At 39.8% G+C, this 19,353-nt stretch overlaps 1 protein-coding gene and 1 non-coding gene across 2 annotated transcripts in view; one reads left to right on the top strand and one right to left on the bottom strand.

The window, feature by feature from the left end:
- Positions 1 to 19,353, top strand: part of F5 (coagulation factor V) — a 63,383-nt gene that overhangs the window by 31,895 nt on the left and 12,135 nt on the right. Inside the window, exons 8-18 of the mRNA XM_010953837.3 lie at positions 1,190 to 1,367; positions 2,916 to 3,015; positions 3,449 to 3,660; positions 4,765 to 4,915; positions 6,826 to 7,038; positions 8,217 to 10,476; positions 11,721 to 11,880; positions 12,626 to 12,862; positions 13,890 to 14,100; positions 16,656 to 16,835; positions 18,700 to 18,816. Of these exons, the coding sequence (XP_010952139.3) occupies positions 1,190 to 1,367; positions 2,916 to 3,015; positions 3,449 to 3,660; positions 4,765 to 4,915; positions 6,826 to 7,038; positions 8,217 to 10,476; positions 11,721 to 11,880; positions 12,626 to 12,862; positions 13,890 to 14,100; positions 16,656 to 16,835; positions 18,700 to 18,816 (4,019 nt within the window). The remainder of the gene's footprint in view (positions 1 to 1,189; positions 1,368 to 2,915; positions 3,016 to 3,448; positions 3,661 to 4,764; positions 4,916 to 6,825; positions 7,039 to 8,216; positions 10,477 to 11,720; positions 11,881 to 12,625; positions 12,863 to 13,889; positions 14,101 to 16,655; positions 16,836 to 18,699; positions 18,817 to 19,353) is intronic.
- Positions 13,784 to 13,856, bottom strand: TRNAA-CGC (transfer RNA alanine (anticodon CGC)). The gene has a single exon. It is a non-coding gene; the product is annotated as a tRNA-Ala (tRNA).

The raw sequence follows: 19,353 nt of genomic DNA, 5'->3' as shown, positions 1-19,353 counted from the left end.
GCTAAAGGAGTGAGAGGATAATATTATTTATATGTGCAAGTCATATTTGCATAAAGGTGCTCTGGCATGATATACATGAAATTAGCACAAGTGAATATTAAGAAAATGCAGGGAGGGTTAGTGAAGTTAATGTTGAGATAAGAATCCAGGACTCTATAGCAATAGTCAGTGCTTTTCATTGTATAAAAAAATGCATAAACTCTATCATGGAGCTTCTGCTTTTGTAAATGAAGGCAATAAAAAGGACCAAAGGGGAAAGTGGTTGCCTTCATGTTTCTGCCCCTAAGTCATTTAGTGCAGTAGCTACAGAAAATTGGTGATGGCAGTTGGTTTACAATTGGCATCAGAATTGGGCAGATAGTAGAAAGGATAGTGCAACAGCACAGAACTATGTCTAATAAAGACAGTAAAAGCTTCCTGGAATACGAAAGTGCTTTTAGAGATTGAGAAATACCTGGGAAGCCAATAGATACCATAAATTAAGCAATAAGAAAGACTTAATATTCTAATAAGCCAGAAAGAGAAAGAAAAATGCCGTATGATACTGCTTACATGTGAAATCTAGAAAAAAGGACACAGATGAACTTATCTACAAAACAGAAACAGACTCACAGACATAGAGAACAAACTTATGGTTACAAGGGGGTAAAGAGGGTGAGAAGGGATAAATTGGGAATTCGAAAGTTGCACCTCTTAGGGAGTGATGGAGATGTTAGATATCTTGATTGTGGTAGTGGTTTCACTGCTGCATACATATATCAAAATTGTACATCTGAAATATGTATAGTTTACTATACAGAAACCATACCACAATAAAGGCACTTTTTTAAAAAACAGAAAGACTTAAGAAAAATTTGTAGTGTATCTTATCCTTTCATCCAGGTAGACCTTTCCCCAGAGATAGTTAATGTCTACTCTAGCAACCAGAGTAACAGGAAGATCTAAGTAGCTACTTCTAACCATAATTATGATTTTATCAGTGGTGGAGGAGACAGATCAGAGGTTTCCAGTTTTCCAGCCAGAGAGAAAATATCAGGACTTTGCAAACCACATGAAGTTTTTTAAAAAGAAAATTTAGCATTTTAGCTATTTCAAGAGCAGAACTTCTAAGCACAAGAGTTTCCCCATCCTATTTGGGGTCTCTACTTGAGAAGATAATTTAATTTTAAAAATTCCATTTCACTTTAAGAAAATATAGGTCTCTGCATTTGGATAATTTCTCAAACCAAATTGGAAAACATTATAAGAAGGTTGTCTACAAACAGTACCAAGATGAGTCCTTCACCAAACGCATCGAGAATCCCAATATCAAAGAAGATGGGCTCTTGGGCCCTGTTATCAGAGCCCAGGTCAGAGACACACTTAAAGTAAGTAACAGAAATACAGAACCATGGAAGAAATTAAACAGTGACTAACAGGTTAAAAGTACTGGTTATTTATTTACTTTTTAATGTGTCCACATAATTTTTAATTCAAATGCAGCTTTTCGTCTTTATTTAGTATTTGCAGTTATTATAGCCTGTCTCATAATACAAAGAATCTGAGACAGTTTATCAAATCATAAAGGAATAAAACAAAGAGTTGATGTAACTGGGGTGAAGGATAATATGGAGACAAAGAAAATAAAGTCAAGGATAAATATAATGAAACACATCCCATATGCTCCTATAATGTTGTCTGCAAATCTTGTCCTAAGCTTTCTAGCAGCCAAGGTAAAAAATGGAAATAAGTCAGGGCAAAATTCACAGTCGTCATAAAAGAAGCACAATTTCCCCTGACACTAAGACTGAAAAGGAATTTCTCCCATGGATCCTTACAAAGAGGATGCTGTGTGATGTAATAGGTGGGATCCTTGATTAAAATCCCTACGACTGGTACAATACATTTAAAAGTTTGTAAAGCTTTTTAAGATAATGTTTCTTACTATAGCTGAGAGCATAACCCAATTGAATGAAAGAAATCATCATCAGTGTAGTCTAGATATGTAGTTCTCTGATGACTGATCTCTGATGGAGGTAAATTTTGATTTACCTTTTGACATCAAGAGCACTGAACCTTCTTCAGTTTTCCTTAAATGTTGCATCACGTCATCACATTATCTTTTGACAAGAACTAGACAGCAGAGAATTGAAAGGCGCAATCTTTGGCAAGATACTAGAAAGCAGATAAGCTTCAGATTAAGGATGATTCAAATGCTTTGGCAAGCAAACAAGTAGAAGATAAGATTAAGGGTCTCTTTTGAAGCTTAAGGAGCCCAACTAGGACTCCTATGTGAATAAACTCCTCCCTTCACCTCTTCATAGAAATGAACTAAGAGAATGGCTGCAGACAAGGCCATTTCTGCTCACTTAAAGAATAACAAAAGGACAGAAAGCAGCATGTCTCTGTTTCTCTTTTCCTTTCCTCATTTCTGATCCCTTTTAGGTACTCTTAGCAAGTGTAAATATAGCTCATTGGAAATTCAGGATCTGTCTATTTTTTTGTCATGCCCCATCAAGAAGATGGCTTCAAGGACAGAGGTTCTGGAACATCTGGCAGGCTGGAGAAGGGGATCATGGTTTAGAGAAGAGAAGCAGCAGAATCAAAGGCAGCTGTGGTCCTAGCTGAAAGGGGAGGGGAAGAGGGATGAGGACCAACTTGGAGAGGGTGTTACACTATGAGGAAAATGTCACTTCTAAGATCAGACATCTCTTTCCATTTCTCACCTTACTGTGTGAGTGAAACTATCTCAAATGCATCTGTCAGGTGATGAGGAGAGGGGAGAGGTTGCCTCTCAGATAAACAAAATTAATTTGCATTTCACACTAACACACATACCCACACACCATCCAACAAGTGAATATACAAAGCTAGCATCCTCTATTCTCATGATTGACCTTAAATCATGAAATAATGAATTTGAGTTAATTTTGTAGATCGTGTTCAAAAATATGGCCAGCCGCACCTACAGCATTTATCCTCATGGAGTGACCTTCTCTCCTTATGAAGATGAAATCAACTCTTCCTCCACCTCAGGTTTGGACCTTTCACTTCTAATGAATGAAACTATTGACCTCAGAGAGGCTGCCAGAATTTTCTGTTATCCTCCTTGCCCAGTAGGATAACTTGTACAGTCAGGTAGTATGCATGGAGGGGCATCCTCAAAGTCACAACCAAACACTGCTAATAACTTCAGAAGGATTTTGTTTACCCTACTGATTACAAAATATGGTGTCCTTTGTTTGTCCCATAGCGACCTCTAGTGGAGAAACATCTAATAGCTACATGCTACCCAGAGTTCTATCAAGTGGAGCTTAATATAAAAAGAATATTCCTTTCCCAATATTAATTGATACTAACGAGAGCTCAATTATTTTTCATTAATTCATTAATTCATTCATTATTTATTTATTTATTTTCATGAAATAATTTTGAAAATGAAAATAATTTGACTATATTTTTCTTTCAGGCAGTAACACCATGATCAGAGCAGTTCAACCAGGGGAAACCTACACTTACAAGTGGAACATCCTAGAGTCTGATGAACCCACAGAAAACGATGCTCAGTGCTTAACAAGACCATACTACAGTAATGTGGACATCACACGGGACATTGCCTCCGGGCTGATAGGGCTACTTCTAATTTGTAAGAGCAGATCCTTGGATAAGCGAGGCATACAGGTATTTTGTCCTTGAAGTAACCTTTGAGAAATTCCAGGAATTTCTTCTGACTGGAAAAGATTAGTTTCTCCTTGTTAAATAATGGGGCTTTTGCTTCTAGAGAACAGAAAATATTAAGTAGTCCTTTTTAACAGGAATGTAACAATGTTTATTCCTTTGGTTACTTTTTTGTCTTGTCTATTTTCCTACAACTTCACTGGATAAGGCAAGTCTACAGTGTGATACTGTATTTTTGTTTGTTTTTTTCAAATTGAAGATCTGTTGGTACCGGCTATGTGATGAGCAAATCACTTAGCTTCTCTTAATTTCTTCCTTTCATCAAATGGATATTATCCCCTCCTAAAAATGTATAGGATTGTTCTGGGGCTCAATGAGATACCACTGGGTAAAAGCGTAAAGCTCTGGACTAATCCTTATTATTACAGGTTATTTGTGGAGACCTGCAATAGGGGGAGGAGAGATACACTTAGGGTCATAGCTTCTTGTGAAGTTGAACTCGGACAATGGTCTACCTCTAGTGAGACTAAATTATACAGAAGAATGTGAACAAAGATATGGATCTTCTGACTTTATCTCCATTGAAGAATAAAAGTCTCACATTATTAACTTAGAATTCCCAATCAGTCTTAGCTATAATCGAAACAGTCTCATCTGAAGGCATACAAAATATATGTCTAGAAAAATCAGAGCTATACATTTGGAAGACCCTCATTTATTGAGCTAGGAAAGGAAGCAGGTAGGGAGAGGTATAAAACTTTCCTACTGAACTCTTCTTTTTTATCCTTTGCAACTATTTGGAGCACATCCAAGCATTCAGGTTGAAAGGTCTTCATTCATAGAGATAAGCAGGATAACAGTTGCCATGTTGAAATGGAATTTTTCTGTTAGGATATTTTAGTCTGAATTTTCTGATCTGCCCTGTTTGCTTTTATATGCTACCTTTGGCTCTAACAAGGGCTCCGTACACGATACGCACTTAGAGATGCCTGAATTTTTTGGCTTCGTTGGCCCCAAGGGCTGTGCCCCTTTGGTTTCTGGGAACTCAAGTGTTGTATGTAATCGGCTAAGACATTACTCACTGACCACAGCACTTTTACCCACCAGAGGGCAGCAGACATTGAGCAGCAGGCTGTGTTTGCTGTGTTTGATGAAAACAAGAGCTGGTACATCGAGGACAACATCTACAAATTTTGTGAAAATCCCGAGGGGGTGATCCGCGATGACCCCAAGTTTTATGAGTCAAACATCATGAGCAGTAAGTTGGAGGACTGTTTCTGCCCATCAGTTTTTCACTCCTGTGGTTGAAGTGTGACTGTGCCTAGAGGCAGAGATGTGAATTAGAATCCACTTACTTCTTATCTTCACTTTCAGTGTAACGATTTGGTGATGAAATTACTGGGTGATGTTATAGCAAACTTTTTTCACAGCAAGAGGTCAAAAGTTTGTTATCCTTAGATGTCTTCTTGGTCTCCTATTTCAAATATGTGTGTATGCACACATATGCACCTACTCTGAGCAGGGAAGAACGGGGTAGGGTGGGGGCTGGTGAGGGAAGAGGCTATATAGGCCTTGGTCAGAGGTATCTGGGGATTTTAGACTGGGTGCAGCGTGAATATTCTTTATGACCAGGGCAGAAACAAGGTAAGTAATCCAAAGCTAGACTGTCAAATCAAACTAATGCAAAACGCAACTCGGGAGCCAAGAGCCTTGGAAAGTCAGTCCACAAAGAGGTGTGATGTGAGCGGTAAGAAGTTCAGAAAAGAAGGAATGTCCTGAGCCAAAGTCCAGGCATTTGTTGCAGTTTTAAAGTCAGTACCCAAAGCCACTGCTGTGGGAAGTCTGGGAGAGATTTCACCGAGCCAGCAGGAAGCCAACTTCTCCACGATGGTCGGGGGCCTTCCTCAGAGTTGAGAGTCACCATGATCACCTTCTCTGATAAGTAACCACAGATATGAGGATGATTTCTCCACAGTCTGTTCATAGAGCTTCAGATGACTGACAAGTGGGGATTATCAGACTTGGCAGAAAATGGTTTCAAACAGGGAGTTAGTCTCAGCTTTCTTGGCTTAATTTCATTTTGGCAGTGAATATGTCATAGTTCTAGACCAGTGCTGTCTGTCAGAAATTACGTGAGCCAAAAATATAATTTTAAATGTTCTAGTAGACATATTAAAAATTAAAAAGAGATGAAATTTATTTTAATGTTTTATTTAATACAATATATCATAAATATTATCATTTCAAAATATAATAAATATTAAAAATCATTGAGTTTTGTCTTAGTTCTTAATAAGTCTTTGAAGTCCAGTGTGTATTTTATACTCATAGCATGTCTCAATTCAGATTACCCATATTTCAAGTGCTCAATAGCCACTTGGAACTAGTGGCTTCCATGCTAGACAGCACAGCTATCAACCATTTAGAAAAGCTTCCTGAAGGAGGTATGAACTAAAAACACATTACGTCAGTTATTCGATAAATATTTAAGTCCTCACTGGTACCAGGCATCATCCTAGGACTAGGGCTAGTGGAGTAAACCAGACAGATGTGGACTCTGCCTCACAGAAATGTTATGTGTGATTTTATGACCATGCTTAATGTGTAAATAAATAATGAGACTGCCTAACGCTGTATCCCTTGGAAAGAGAAGGAAAATGTCTAAACTTGATACTTGAATGCCAATGATAGATTATATAAATGCTAAGGTGGAGCAATAAAAATTGTCATATGTGTTAAATAGGCCTCATTTTTAGGGACATTATGTCTTACTCAGTAACTCCTGAGTTGAGAAGATGAATTTCTTATATTACGCTTTTCCTCCAGGTAAAATTACTCTAGATAATATTCTAAGTTGATCTTCAGAATATCTTTAAAAGCAGAACCTGGAGTACAAAATATTTGAGATACATTTAACAAATGAATAATTAAATCAATATGAATGAAAGACTTTATCTCTATCCTGATGTTTCTCCCTTGGCTAACTTAGGAGAATGAGCTCTCATTTGAAAAGTCTGAGTTTGATCTTCCAGTCACATGTTAGATTTGGGAAAGCTTATCTCAGAAAAGCTGCTTTGATACAACCCAATTAACACTGGGACATTTGTCTTGTCAACATTGCCTTCCGTTGGCCTAGGCCTGATGTTTTAACAGATGTTACTCTTTCAGCTATCAATGGCTATGTGCCTGATAGCATACCTACACTAGGATTCTGCTTTGATGACACTGTCCAGTGGCACTTCTGCAGTGTGGGAACCCAGAATGATATTTTGACCATTCACTTCACCGGGCACTCATTCATCTATGGAAAGAGGCATGAGGACACCTTGACCCTTTTCCCCATGCGTGGGGAATCTGTGACCGTCCCAATGGATAATGTTGGTAAGAGCTTGGACACTGAGAGGGGACTCTCTGGTCTATGCCATGTGCGGCTCTCCAGACTGCCACAGCTCCTGGGTTTCTCTCTCTGATCCCTTGCAGGCTTTCCTCTCAATACTTCTCATGATTTTTATTTGGGGAATTAATTACTTAATGGGGTGTAGTCCTTTAATGTGGGTTCCATTTATCCTTCTTTGGGCTAAGTGAGAAGTAAAGACACAACAGTAGAAAGAAGGCATGACTTTGAGGAGAAAGAATGGGTCTTCAGCCACTGAAGAGCGTTTCTTTTATCAGAATGCCTTTTTCAGTTTTTTAAGATGGCCATCCCATCCTAGGGTTAGTGATCATCTGATATAGTGCCTTAGAGACTGGCCTCAGAGACACCAGTGTCATGGAAAACATGTGGGCTTTGGAGTTCATCAGACCTGCGTTCACATCCTGCTCTGCCCCTCGATATCTGTGTAACCTTAGACAAGTTATTCAACCTCACTGAGCCTCAGTTTATTCATCTGAAAAATAGAATAACAACACCTTACAGAGATGCTTTGACCATTCATTGTAATATATGCCAAGTGCCTAGGACTCAGTAGAAAATTAACATGTGGTAACTATTGAAGACTTCCCAGGAAATCTTCAGTGTGCCAGCAAATCATACTACTTCAAAGAGACTCAAAAATGCCCTGAATTATTTATTACTTAGAAATATCTAAGTGTCTCTTATTTGTCTGGATAAACATCATCACCCTCCCCCTAGCTCCAGCTGTCTGACAAAATGTGCAGCTCACAAGACGTTTATGATATTCAAAGTCCATTTCATTCTTGATACATCCTTGCTTAAATATATTCCAAAATAGTGACTCTCAATCTGTCTGTGCTGAAAGTTTTTTCTCTCTAATCTCCACTGACCAATACTTTTGGTCTATATTCTGTTAAATGATGAGTACACTGATCACATGCTTAGATGTCATAGAAATGTCAAATCGCTAAAAAATTTCCTACGTACTTTACTCTTTCCTTATGTCACTGTGGAGCAGTAACCAACAGTTCACAGATCATTGGTGGTCCACAGACCACAGTATCCCTGATGAAAGTTCACTGGAAATTACCTGCCACAGTGGACTGCTGGATTTTTATATCTTTTTCTGTACTTAGAGCTCTCGTTCTCTGTCTCTTTTTTGTAGGAACTTGGATGTTAACTACCATGAATTTCAATCGAAGAAGCAAAAAACTACGGCTGAGATTCAGGGACGTTAAGTGTATCCGGAATGAGGAGGATTCATATGAGATCACTTACGAATATTTAGCATCTACAGACATGACTACAAGGAAAATGCATGATATTTTAGAAAACAAAGATGAAGAGGATGATGCTGATTACCAGAACACACTGGCTTCATCATTAGGAATTAGGTCATTCAGAAATTCATCACTGAATCAGGAAGAAGAAGAGTTGAATCTTACTGCCCTAGCTCTGGAGAACAACTCTGAATTCATTCCTCCAAGTACCAATACAGCTGTTGGTTCAAATTCTTCTTCCCCAGGCAACATCAGCAGGCTTATTGTCAATAACTTTGCAGAACCTCAGAAAACGCTTCCTCACCCAGAAGGCACAACAGCTGGTCCTCACCTAGGACACGCTGGCTTAGACAAGACCTCAGTTCTCAACTCTCCCACAGCAGAGCATTCCAGCCCTTATTCTGAAGACCCTGTGGAAGATCCTCTACAGTCAGATATCACAGGGATAAGCCTGCTTCCATTTGGTACAAAAGGATTAAAAAGTCAAGAATATGCTAAACATAAAAGATTCAAGGCAGGAAGAGACCAAGCAGCAAAGCACAGGTCCTCCCAGATGGAATTCCCAGCGCATAAAACTGGAAGACATTTAAGCCAGGACAACATTCCTTCCTCCAGAATGGGATCCTGGGAGAACCTTCCCAGTGATCTGTTACTCTTACAACAAAAGGATCCGTCTAAGATTTTGAATGGGAAATGGCATTTGGTTTCTGAGAAAGGTAGTTATGAAATAATCCAAGATGCTGATAAAGACACAGCCATTGAAAAGCTGCCAAACAGCACCCAGAATGCCTCAAGGACTCAGGCAGAAAACATCCCTTTTACAAAGAAGCATGGAAAGCAGAGTGATCACCCAAAGTTTTCTGTAACTAGACATAAGCCTCTACAAGAAAGACAAGATGAAGGAAATAGTAGATTGAAGAAAGGCCCTTTTTTAATTAGGACACGAAAAAAGAAAAAGGAAGAGAAATCTGCACACCATGTTCCTCTATCTCCAAGGAGTTTTCGCCCTCTAAGTGGACAGTCCAACACCCCATTTTCAGACAGGAGACTCAGTCATTCATTGTTACTCCATAAGTCCAATGAAACATCTCTTCCAACAGACCTCAATCAGACATTCCCCTCTATGAATCTTAGTCTGATAGCCTCACTTCCTGACCATATTCAGAACCCCACAAATGACACCGGTCACACAAGCTCCCCTCTGGATCTTTATCAGACAGTGCCCCCAGAGGAACGCTATGAAACATTCCCTATTCAAGACTCTGATCCAACGCACTCCTCTACTGTCCCCAGTCACAGATCTTTTCCTCCAGAGCCCAGCCAGGTACCCAACTATGACCTAAAAAACGAGGCCTTCCCGACTAATGTTAATCAAATGCTCCCCTCCTTGAAACTTGAAGTCTGGCAGACAGTCAATTCTCCAGAACTCAGTCAACCATCCCTCTCTTCAGACCTCAGCCAGACAACCCTTTCCACAGACCTCATCCAGGGGACTCTCTCTCCAGACCTCATCCAGGAGACTCCCTCTCCAGATCTCAGCCAGGAGACTCTCTCTCCAGATCTCATCCAGGAGATTCTCTCTCCAGACCTCATCCAGACAACCCTTTCCCCAGACCTGGGTCAGCTGCCCCTTTCCTCAGACCTCAGCCAGGCAACTCTCTTATCAGACATCAGTCAGACACCCCTTTCTCCTGATCTCAGGCAGACATCACCTCCTCTAGACCTTGATCAGACATCCTATACTTCTGAATCTAGTCAGTCACTGCCTCCACTAGAATTTGATCAGATTTTCCCTTATCCAGATCTTGGTCAGATGCCATCTTCTCCACCACATTCTACACTAAATAGCACTTTTATACCAAGGGAATTTAATCCACCAGTTGTAGTAGGGCTCAGTAGAGATGATGGAGATTACATTGAGATTATTCCAAGGCAGAAGGAAGAGAACAGTGAAGAAGACTATGTTGAAGATTATTACGTGGCCTATGATGACCCTTACCATACTGATCTGAGGATCAACATTAACTCCTCCAGAAATCCTGACAACATTGCAGCATGGTACCTTCGCAGCAACAATGGGAACAGAAAACATTATTACATTGCTGCTGAAGAACTGTCCTGGGATTATTCAAAATTTGCACACAGGTTTGGCCAATTCTCTCCTTTTATATTCTCATTTTTCCACTACTGCTAAAAAAATGTAACTACAACAGTCCAAGGAGATAATTCTGGGTGAGTTATACTAAGTATAATTTAAGCAAGTATAGTTCCCCTATTGCAACTTGGCCTATCCTATTTCCTTTGTCAATTCCAAGATTAGCTTCTCTACTTTAAGTGACATCTGGACAATGTAAGAGCAATCACTGTTAAGAAGTCTATGATATTTTGTAGTTAAATTAGCTCCCCTCATCTCTCTTCTTTTCTCACCACACATGTTCCTACACCTTCTTTTTGCCCCAGTGCAGAGCTGAACGTACCCATAGCCTTGCGAATCAATATGATTTCATTGAAGTTGGCTTCAATTCCAAATTTGTGATATAGAAATATCCTTTTGCAATTAACTTGTTTACCAAAAACATTTTTAAATTGTTTACTGATCATTGTAAAGTATAGAGCATCTTGGTGAAGTTTAATTCAAATTCCATGAGATTCCAGTAATAGGATATAAACTAGCTTAGAAACAAAAACCAAGTGTATACCCTCAACTGAGGCATTCAGTAGATAATGATTTATCTTGATTTAAACTTTTGTTTTAAATTGGTTTAAAGAATCACTCATTAAAATAACTCTTTAATGAGTGCTTATTCTCTCTTAGGCATTGTGCTAAGTGCTGATACTATAAAAGAGAAAATAAACACACCTGATGCCTGCCCTAATGGAACTTATGTCTAGTTGGCCAGGTAGATATGAACCAAGTGCTCACATAAATAAGTGTGAAAAATAACCATGGTAAAGACCAAGAAGGAAAGGCAGACACATGGTGATACGAGAACTGGGGAATCTGACTCTGGAGAAGCAGCATTTGAACTGAGATCTAGAGATGAATAGGCGTGACCTAGGCAGGAGGTGGAGAGGGGAGAGCATTGTAGACAGACAGAACAGCATGGTCAAGGCCCCGTGGAAGAAGGAAGCCCTGAAGCTGGAGACCTGCGTGGCTAGAACTCAAGAATAGGGTAGGCGGTAACAAAGCATTCGGCTAGCTTTGCAGGGATCAGAGAATATTTACTGGCTTTTTGTTTTTAGCCATTTATAATTCATTTGTTCATCAAATATTGACTAAATATTATCTCTATGCTAGATATAATGTTCAAAACAAGAGATAATTTCCTAAATTCTTTGAAGGGTCTTTAATTTGTTCTTTTAAGTGAATGCTATCATTACCATTTCAGTGAAGACGATGACGTTCCAAAGGACACCATATACAAGAAAGTAGTTTTCCGAAAGTACCTTGATAGCACTTTTACCCAACTTGATCCTCGCGGGGAGTATGAAGAGCATCTTGGCATTCTTGGCCCTATCATTAGAGCTGAAGTGGATGATGTTATCCAAGTAAGTCATCTTTTGATTTTTGCTAAGACCATCTGAGGGGTTTCCATAAGCACCAGAGGGTTTTAGAGGTGAATGTGGCAAGAGAGCTATAGGTGATTTATTTATTTTCCAAAATTAACAAGCAGCTACATTTCTTTTCAAGACTGCTTGCTAAGTAATTTGACACTCATCAAGAAAAAAAAGTGATCTTATAATTTTATTTCTCCCTCTGCTGAGCTCCTATTCATTCTATAAGGGCCAACTCTTTCTCCTAAGAAACTTTGTTTAATTCCCTCAACCTCTCCTCAGCATTCAACCAAAATGCTCTTCCCAGGCATTCCCACCTAACCCCATTCATACCTCGTTTACAGTGCCTTTTGTCTCCAGATTTTTAACAGAAATTCACAAGTGCATATCTCTCTGCACCAGTAGGTTGTAAGCGTATTGTAAGAACCAAGCCTCATTCATTTTTCAAATCTGTAGCACCTATCATTTCATTTCAATTTGTAGGTAATGTCAGTACTTCTGCTTTGAGCCTAAAAACAAACCCATTTTGGTGTTTCTGGGGTAAACTAGTAGGGCCCTATCTCACAGGATGGTTGTAAAAATTAGATGAAATAATATACATAAGTCAGTTTGCAATTGTAAGCCTTCAATACATCTTCGGTTCAATTTAATAGCCATCCACCTTGGCCCACAATGCTGACATTTTGGGATCTGGGTTTTGCTGAGCTTAAATACATCTGTAAATCACTCTTTCCTCTAGGTTCGTTTTAAAAATTTAGCTTCCAGACCATATTCTCTTCATGCCCATGGGCTTTCCTATGAAAAATCATCAGAGGGAAAGACTTATGAAGATGACTCTCCTGAATGGTTTAAGGAAGACAACGCTATTCAGCCAAACAGCAGTTATACCTACGTATGGCATGCCACTGAGCGGTCAGGGCCAGAAAATCCTGGCTCGGCCTGTCGGGCTTGGGCCTACTACTCAGCAGTGAACCCAGTAAGTGTAGCCATTGAAAGATTTTATCATGCCCCTAACCTTATAACCTGGGTCCACCAAATGGAAGGGTCAAGCTGATTTCTTATTAAATATCTGCCTTGCTTTCCATGAAAAATGGATAAAGATCATTGTCAACAGTCGACAGCAATCATAATCTGAATCATGTAGATTTCATTTGTCAGTGAGTAGCATTTGCTCACTGGGGAGGAGTGAGGATTACTTAAATGGCTGGCCCCAGTTGGAGTGACTACTTTTACAGGGGAAGATGTTTATTTGTAATTTCCTTGAATAAGTATTAACTTTCTTCTGCAGAAGAACTACAAAGTCCAGACTCTCTCATTTTGGGCATGGTAGAAAGAGCATAGACTTAGATTTAATTCCTATCCTGTTACTTACTGTGTGGCCCTAAGGAAGTTACTTGACTTCTCTCAGCCTCAGTTTCCAAAGTTAAAAATGAGATAACAAGATACAGCACATATTAGGCACTTAGTAATGTTTGTTCAACAAATGAATTTATTTTTACCATATAGGATTGTTGTCAGAATTAAATAAGATACTATAGGCAAAATATTTAACATAGTAGATGCTCAATAAATAGTGTTTATTCTAGTATCATCATCATCATCATTATTACTACCATGTTGAGATAAAGGATTAATCAGAGGAAGACTACATGAATGTCACAGAATTAGATGATAAATATCCAGGCTTAATAAGCTATTCATTTATAATCTTCAAATTCAGAGCCTCTAAGGAGATCTCCTTTTCTATATAATCAGTTATCAGAAGAGCAAAGAAAACCCTGAGGAAGAAAGGATATGCACAGTTTGCTTTTTTTTAATCAAAGTTTCAATTTTTTAAATTATTTTTAGAGAAAGAGGTAATTAGGTTCATTTATTTATTTAGTTAGTTATTTTTTAATGGAGGTACTGGGGATTGAACCCAGGAACTCATGCATGCGAAGCAGGCACTCTACCACTGAGCTATACCCTCCTCTACTTTCAACCATGCTCTTACTCTCTTCCAGGAAAAAGATATCCATTCAGGCTTGATAGGGCCCCTTCTGATCTGTCGAAAAGGAATACTTCATAAGGAGAGCAACATGCCTGTGGACATGAGAGAATTTGTCCTACTTTTTATGGTCTTTGATGAAAGGAAGAGCTGGTACTATGAAAAGAAGCCCACAAGGTCTTGGAGACTCGCATCCTCAGAAGTGAAAAACTCCCATGAGTTTCATGGTATTTTCTTCTGACTTTGATCTAATCTCTGAACTAAATCACACTGGGCGACAGTGATACTTGCCCATAAGTCTTCACAAAATTAAACAGGAGATGTATCTGTGGAACCAGGAGCTCTAACTAAAACCAGGTCCTTGGATGTCTCCGAGGGCTGATGTAACCTGGCAGGTGACACTCAGGTGAAGGAGAGTAGACAAAGTCTGAAAGACAGCACACAATGGCTGCTGCCAAAAAAACCCAAACAAACCCAAACAAACCAACAAACTAAAAAGCCAGTGTGTGTCCGCTGGGAACATAAATTGAAAAAGAACTAGCACTATTCACAGTCTAAACCGTTAACAAAGCTCTCTCTTGATCTCTAAAGGATCAAGTACTTACATAGACGAAGTGATCTTGTACTTTCTAAACTAAGAATGATTGTAACAGCCCTCAGCAGTTCCCAGATGGCACCCAAAGCCTACAAGAATAAAATAGTGTAGGAAATGGGGTAACCAGGTAACGGGAGGAGCGTGCCAAGACATGGTTTGGGTGGGAAACACAGGAAAAGCACATCTACTCTGAAATCCACTCAGGAATTTTGTCCATAAATAGGCAATGGAATTACAGTTTTAGAAAAATGCAGAATTTAGAATCTAATGAACAGCAATGAATGACTTAGGGATCAGAAAAAAAAAATGAAGACGAGTAAGCTCTGCTTTTGGAGTTTGATGAATGGAGGTGGTGACTGCTGTGAGATTTCTGATCAGGAGGGACCTGTGCTTTGAGTAAGGGTCATTCACTATAACAGGAATAGAGAAAGTTGCCATTGCTTAAGGAATTTAAAAAAAAAAAAAAGACATTATATACAATATCCAGTCACTGCTGCAGCCTCCCCAGCCAGTCACTGAGGCTAAGCTGGTCTGTTCTTCCTCTCCCACCCCTGTTACACACTCAGGCTACCCCTTTTCACTTGATTGGAATACAATCCGACTTCACCTGTCAAAGAACTTTGGCGTAGAGGAAGGCAAATGATGTGATTTATAATCTGCTCCAAAACCCTGCTCTCTGGACTCTGCTGATCACAGATAATAATTAATAGATAATTAATTAATATAACTAATTATAATTAATATAGATAATAATTAATAGAATTTAAAATTTCTATTAAGCTATCTGGAATAGTTGATTGACAGCTGATCCACGGACTCCGAGCAGGGCTTTCTCTTCTCCTATCACCTCTAGGCTTTCAGCCCAGGGAGGGTGCCTGGTCTCAGAGCAGGAAGCACAGCCTCTGAAAACCTCTCAACCTAGTGGGAGAGCACAGACTGTAGAATCAGACGGGCCACGGGCCTCCCTCTTGGCTATGCCCTGCACCGGCTGAGTACCCTCGAGGCCCTGCTTCCCAATTCCTCAACGCAAGAGGAAAATGCATCTAGTATGGTCTGAGTTTTAAATGTATTGTAGTCTAAATCTCTATAATTTGGTAATCTTCCAGTGTAGTTCTTACCAGGGTACTTGAAGCAGGCCAGCTGTGCCTGGCCTCTGCAGTATGCGCTAGGTAAATACACGTTGGATTAGCAAACAAATGAATGAATACTATCACTCAACTCAATTTATCAAATGTTTACTGAGCACCTACTACTACTACACTGAGAGTCTTCACTTCGGTATCCTGATGTAATGGTTTAGCAATGCTGACCTAATACAGCTGAAGATGCCTTTCACTCCTAGGAGATCTGTTTCTTACACAGAAATTAAGATGAGGGGGTGAGGCTGATGTTATGATTATGTAGATAGGTGCTCTCATACCTGATACAATTTTAAGGGTGCCAAAATGATCTCAACTCTTCTCCCTCCAAAAATTCACTTGCTTGGTTCCTGAAATTCCACAGCAGTTCCTTTGACTTTGGAAGGATAAACAACCACCACCACAAAACTTCAGTCTCAGTTAAGTGCATGGTAGCACTAAGCTTTATTATGCAAATTTTGTATTATTATTTAAGGTGATCAAGTTTATCAAGGTGCTTAAAAAGACACATTTCAGTAAGGGGATAGTGGTTAAAGTCTGAGAACCCTTGACGTCCAAGCTGGGAAGGGGGTAGAGGAGCTCAGATGAATGAGAGAATAAACATGGACCTCTAAGCTGGGTGGGGACAGCAAAGATAAAGTCAGACTTCCTAATTTTGCCTGGAACTATCTCTGAGTTTAGGAGCACATGCTGCATATCCCCTTACTTACCCTCTTCCTCTAATGACTGGAGTGCTTTTATCTGCCCATAGGAGTCTCTACCCTTTTATAGCACAGGAAGATTCACACTATAAATGTAAAGAAAAATGGATAAAACACAGAGCAGAGGTGTAAATCGGGGGAGAGATAAACTCACCCACATTTCTGCTGTAGGCTCTGTTTCAGCCTCTCACTGATACTATGCCATATAGGGGCCCCTTGCTGTGTGTGGGTGGGCCTGAGCACACAGAGTAATGAAGAAGATGGGTGGTGAGTGGGAGGCCTCATATTTCCTCACCAGCCTCTCTCCTGGTAGACTTTCAATTGATTGCAACTCTCTGTCCTTTCAGCCATTAATGGGATGATCAACAACTTGCCGGGCCTGAGAATGTACGAGCAAGAGTGGGTGAGGCTGCACCTGCTGAACGTAGGCGGCCCCCAAGACATTCATGTGGTTCACTTTCATGGCCAGACCTTGCTGGAAAATGGCACTCAACAGCATCAGTTAGGGGTCTGGCCCCTTCTGCCTGGTAAAGATTTGGACAATGAAAAGAGGTTCCTGTTTTAAAAACGGCGAAAGCAGACAGTCTTAGCACCTGTAACTTTCCCTCCTTCCCTCGTTGTGCATGTACTTCCTAAGAGGTCAAAGCATGGGTTCTGACATAGATCCTGGGCAAAGCCATGCTCCTAAACTGCATGCAGAGTATGCAAGAGTCAGCTAATGTCTACACTGTATGCAGCATCACACAGGCTAAATGTGTGGCTCAGCTCGGTTCTGTGGAGTTGCTATGTTTAATGCGGGCTTCCTCCAAGCCATTACGTGTCATGCAGGCTGAGTCTTAAACAGATTACAGAAGGATCCCACGAGGCTCAGGCAGCTAAAGCTTTCTGTCAGGAGGAGATCAGAAACTTACCAGGGTTTCAGGATTCTTGAATTCTGCTCCTCATTCTATCACCCTGATAACATTGGGCAACTGACTACAGGAATCTTAAACTGACTCATGAGGCTGTTTGAAGGGGGGAATCATTTTTTTTTGTAATGATTAGAGAAGCTAAAGAATAACAAAGGTATTTAGAGCTTTTCATGTGCAAATTAATGATAAGGTTTAAACAAACTGCAGTCATCAAGGATTTTTATGTGCCAATAAGTTGTGTGTAGGTATGTATTGCAGGTGTGTGAGTCAGGGTGGGAAGGCTAGATGCCACTGGTTCTCTAACTATAGTGGGCATGATAAAAACCTACAAAGCTGGTTAAAATACGGATGCTAAGGAGAGACTTCGATCTGGCAGAACTTGAGCAGGGGCCCAGGGGTCTACATTTTTAACAAGCAGCCTACCTTCCACCAGTGCTGTCTGAGAAGCTAGTCAAGGCTAGTCAATCCCTTGACAGGCCTTTAGGTGGGGAAGCTGCTGTGAGAACCAGCCTCACATGTAGGCACAGAAGTCCAAATGGGCCTGATTTGGTTAAGAATAGGGGGAAAGAGGGTTCTTGTTTGTTTGAAACATGCCAGTGATTCATTAATAAAGTTATGAAGATCCATTCTATTAAAATCAGGGGCAGAGGGGTTTAGTCAGACTCACTCCTTACTCTTCACCAAGTGTTACCAGATCTGTCATCCTTTCCATGAGCCTGTGAGAAGGTGGGATTGGCGGGCCCATCTAAAGCTTCACACCTAAATATCTGCATTAGAGACTAGAAGGCTGGGGGATCTTTTTTAGTGTGTTTGAGGAGGATGACCCTTGGCTATGAACTTTTACTCACAATCTAGGAAATGGTCACAAATTATAGTCAGCAGAATTTAAGTATTAACTGGTCATAGGTAACATTAAATACTAGAATGGATAATCAGAGGTTTTAGAAATCTCATTCTTTCAGTGATTTTTCTAAAACAATTTTTGTACATCTCTATTCAAAACACAAACTGTATAGAAAAATTGAAACATGGGGAAAGGTTGTTTTATTTTAATTTTCTCATATAAAAAATAAAAACTATTGAAATGGAGAGAAAGGATACGTACAAAATTTTTGAGGCCCAGCGATGTATCATCCAAGGTTGCTTTGATATTTAGAACTATGAAGCCATATTATATACGGGTTAACTTCTAACATTCTATTTAGATAAATGAAAGCTTCTTTCTGGTAAGGGGTGTTAGAGATTTTTTTAAATTCTGGGGCCATTTATTTTTAGTAAGTGTGTGTATGTTGTTGTCCTTGTTTTGTTTTGATCTCTTTGGAATACCTGTAGTCCTGCTTAAAGAGAAACGGATAACTCTTAGATTATATTGCTAAGCCACTTGCCGTGCAGGGATTTTTAGGATTCTTTGATAACTGTCAACTAATATTAACCTGTTAATCTTTGGGTATGTAATTTTCTCCTTCACTCTCTATTTTAGGCTCATTTAAAACTCTTGAAATGAAGGCATCAAAACCTGGCTGGTGGCTCCTAGACACAGAGGTTGGAGAAAACCAGAGAGCAGGGATGAAAACACCATTTCACATCATAGACAGAGGTATCATCCAAGAGCCACATGATGTTTTTAGCAGGAGAGTGCCTGTTACTAGAATATTACCAGCTTTTAGGTTGGAAATATTCAACTCCGAGAACTCTGACATGACAGAGGCATAATCTGCAGTAGTAATTGCTTTAATTCTCACTTATGCTCTGACTACACTGAAAACATCAGTCAGCTAGGAAACTTAAACCAAATGGTTCAAACCAAAGGCATTCCTCTCAGTTGGGGAATCAACATAAAGCATCTTTCTTAATGATTTGTGGTTCATGGGAAAGTGCATGTAAGAAATTCTCCACACACCTAGAGTAGAAAAGGAGAAAGATACCAGGAATTCAAGTAGGACCGAGATAGTCACTGAACTTGACAATTCAGTATTCAAGAAACAGTATCCATCTACCCATCTGTCTGTCCATCCACCCATTCAGTCAGCCAGCCAGTCAGCATTTATTAAGCACCTGTTGAGTACCAAGCCCTGTGTCAAAATCCAGATAGCTCAGTGGCTGGTATTCCCTTCTGTGATCAGGATGTAAATAA

The sequence above is a fragment of the Camelus bactrianus genome, chromosome 21 (genome assembly GCF_048773025.1).
Source record: "Camelus bactrianus isolate YW-2024 breed Bactrian camel chromosome 21, ASM4877302v1, whole genome shotgun sequence".
Lineage (NCBI taxonomy): Eukaryota > Metazoa > Chordata > Mammalia > Artiodactyla > Camelidae > Camelus > Camelus bactrianus.
Note: the sequence above shows the minus strand (reverse complement) of the source record. Positions and strands in the feature narration are given on the sequence as shown.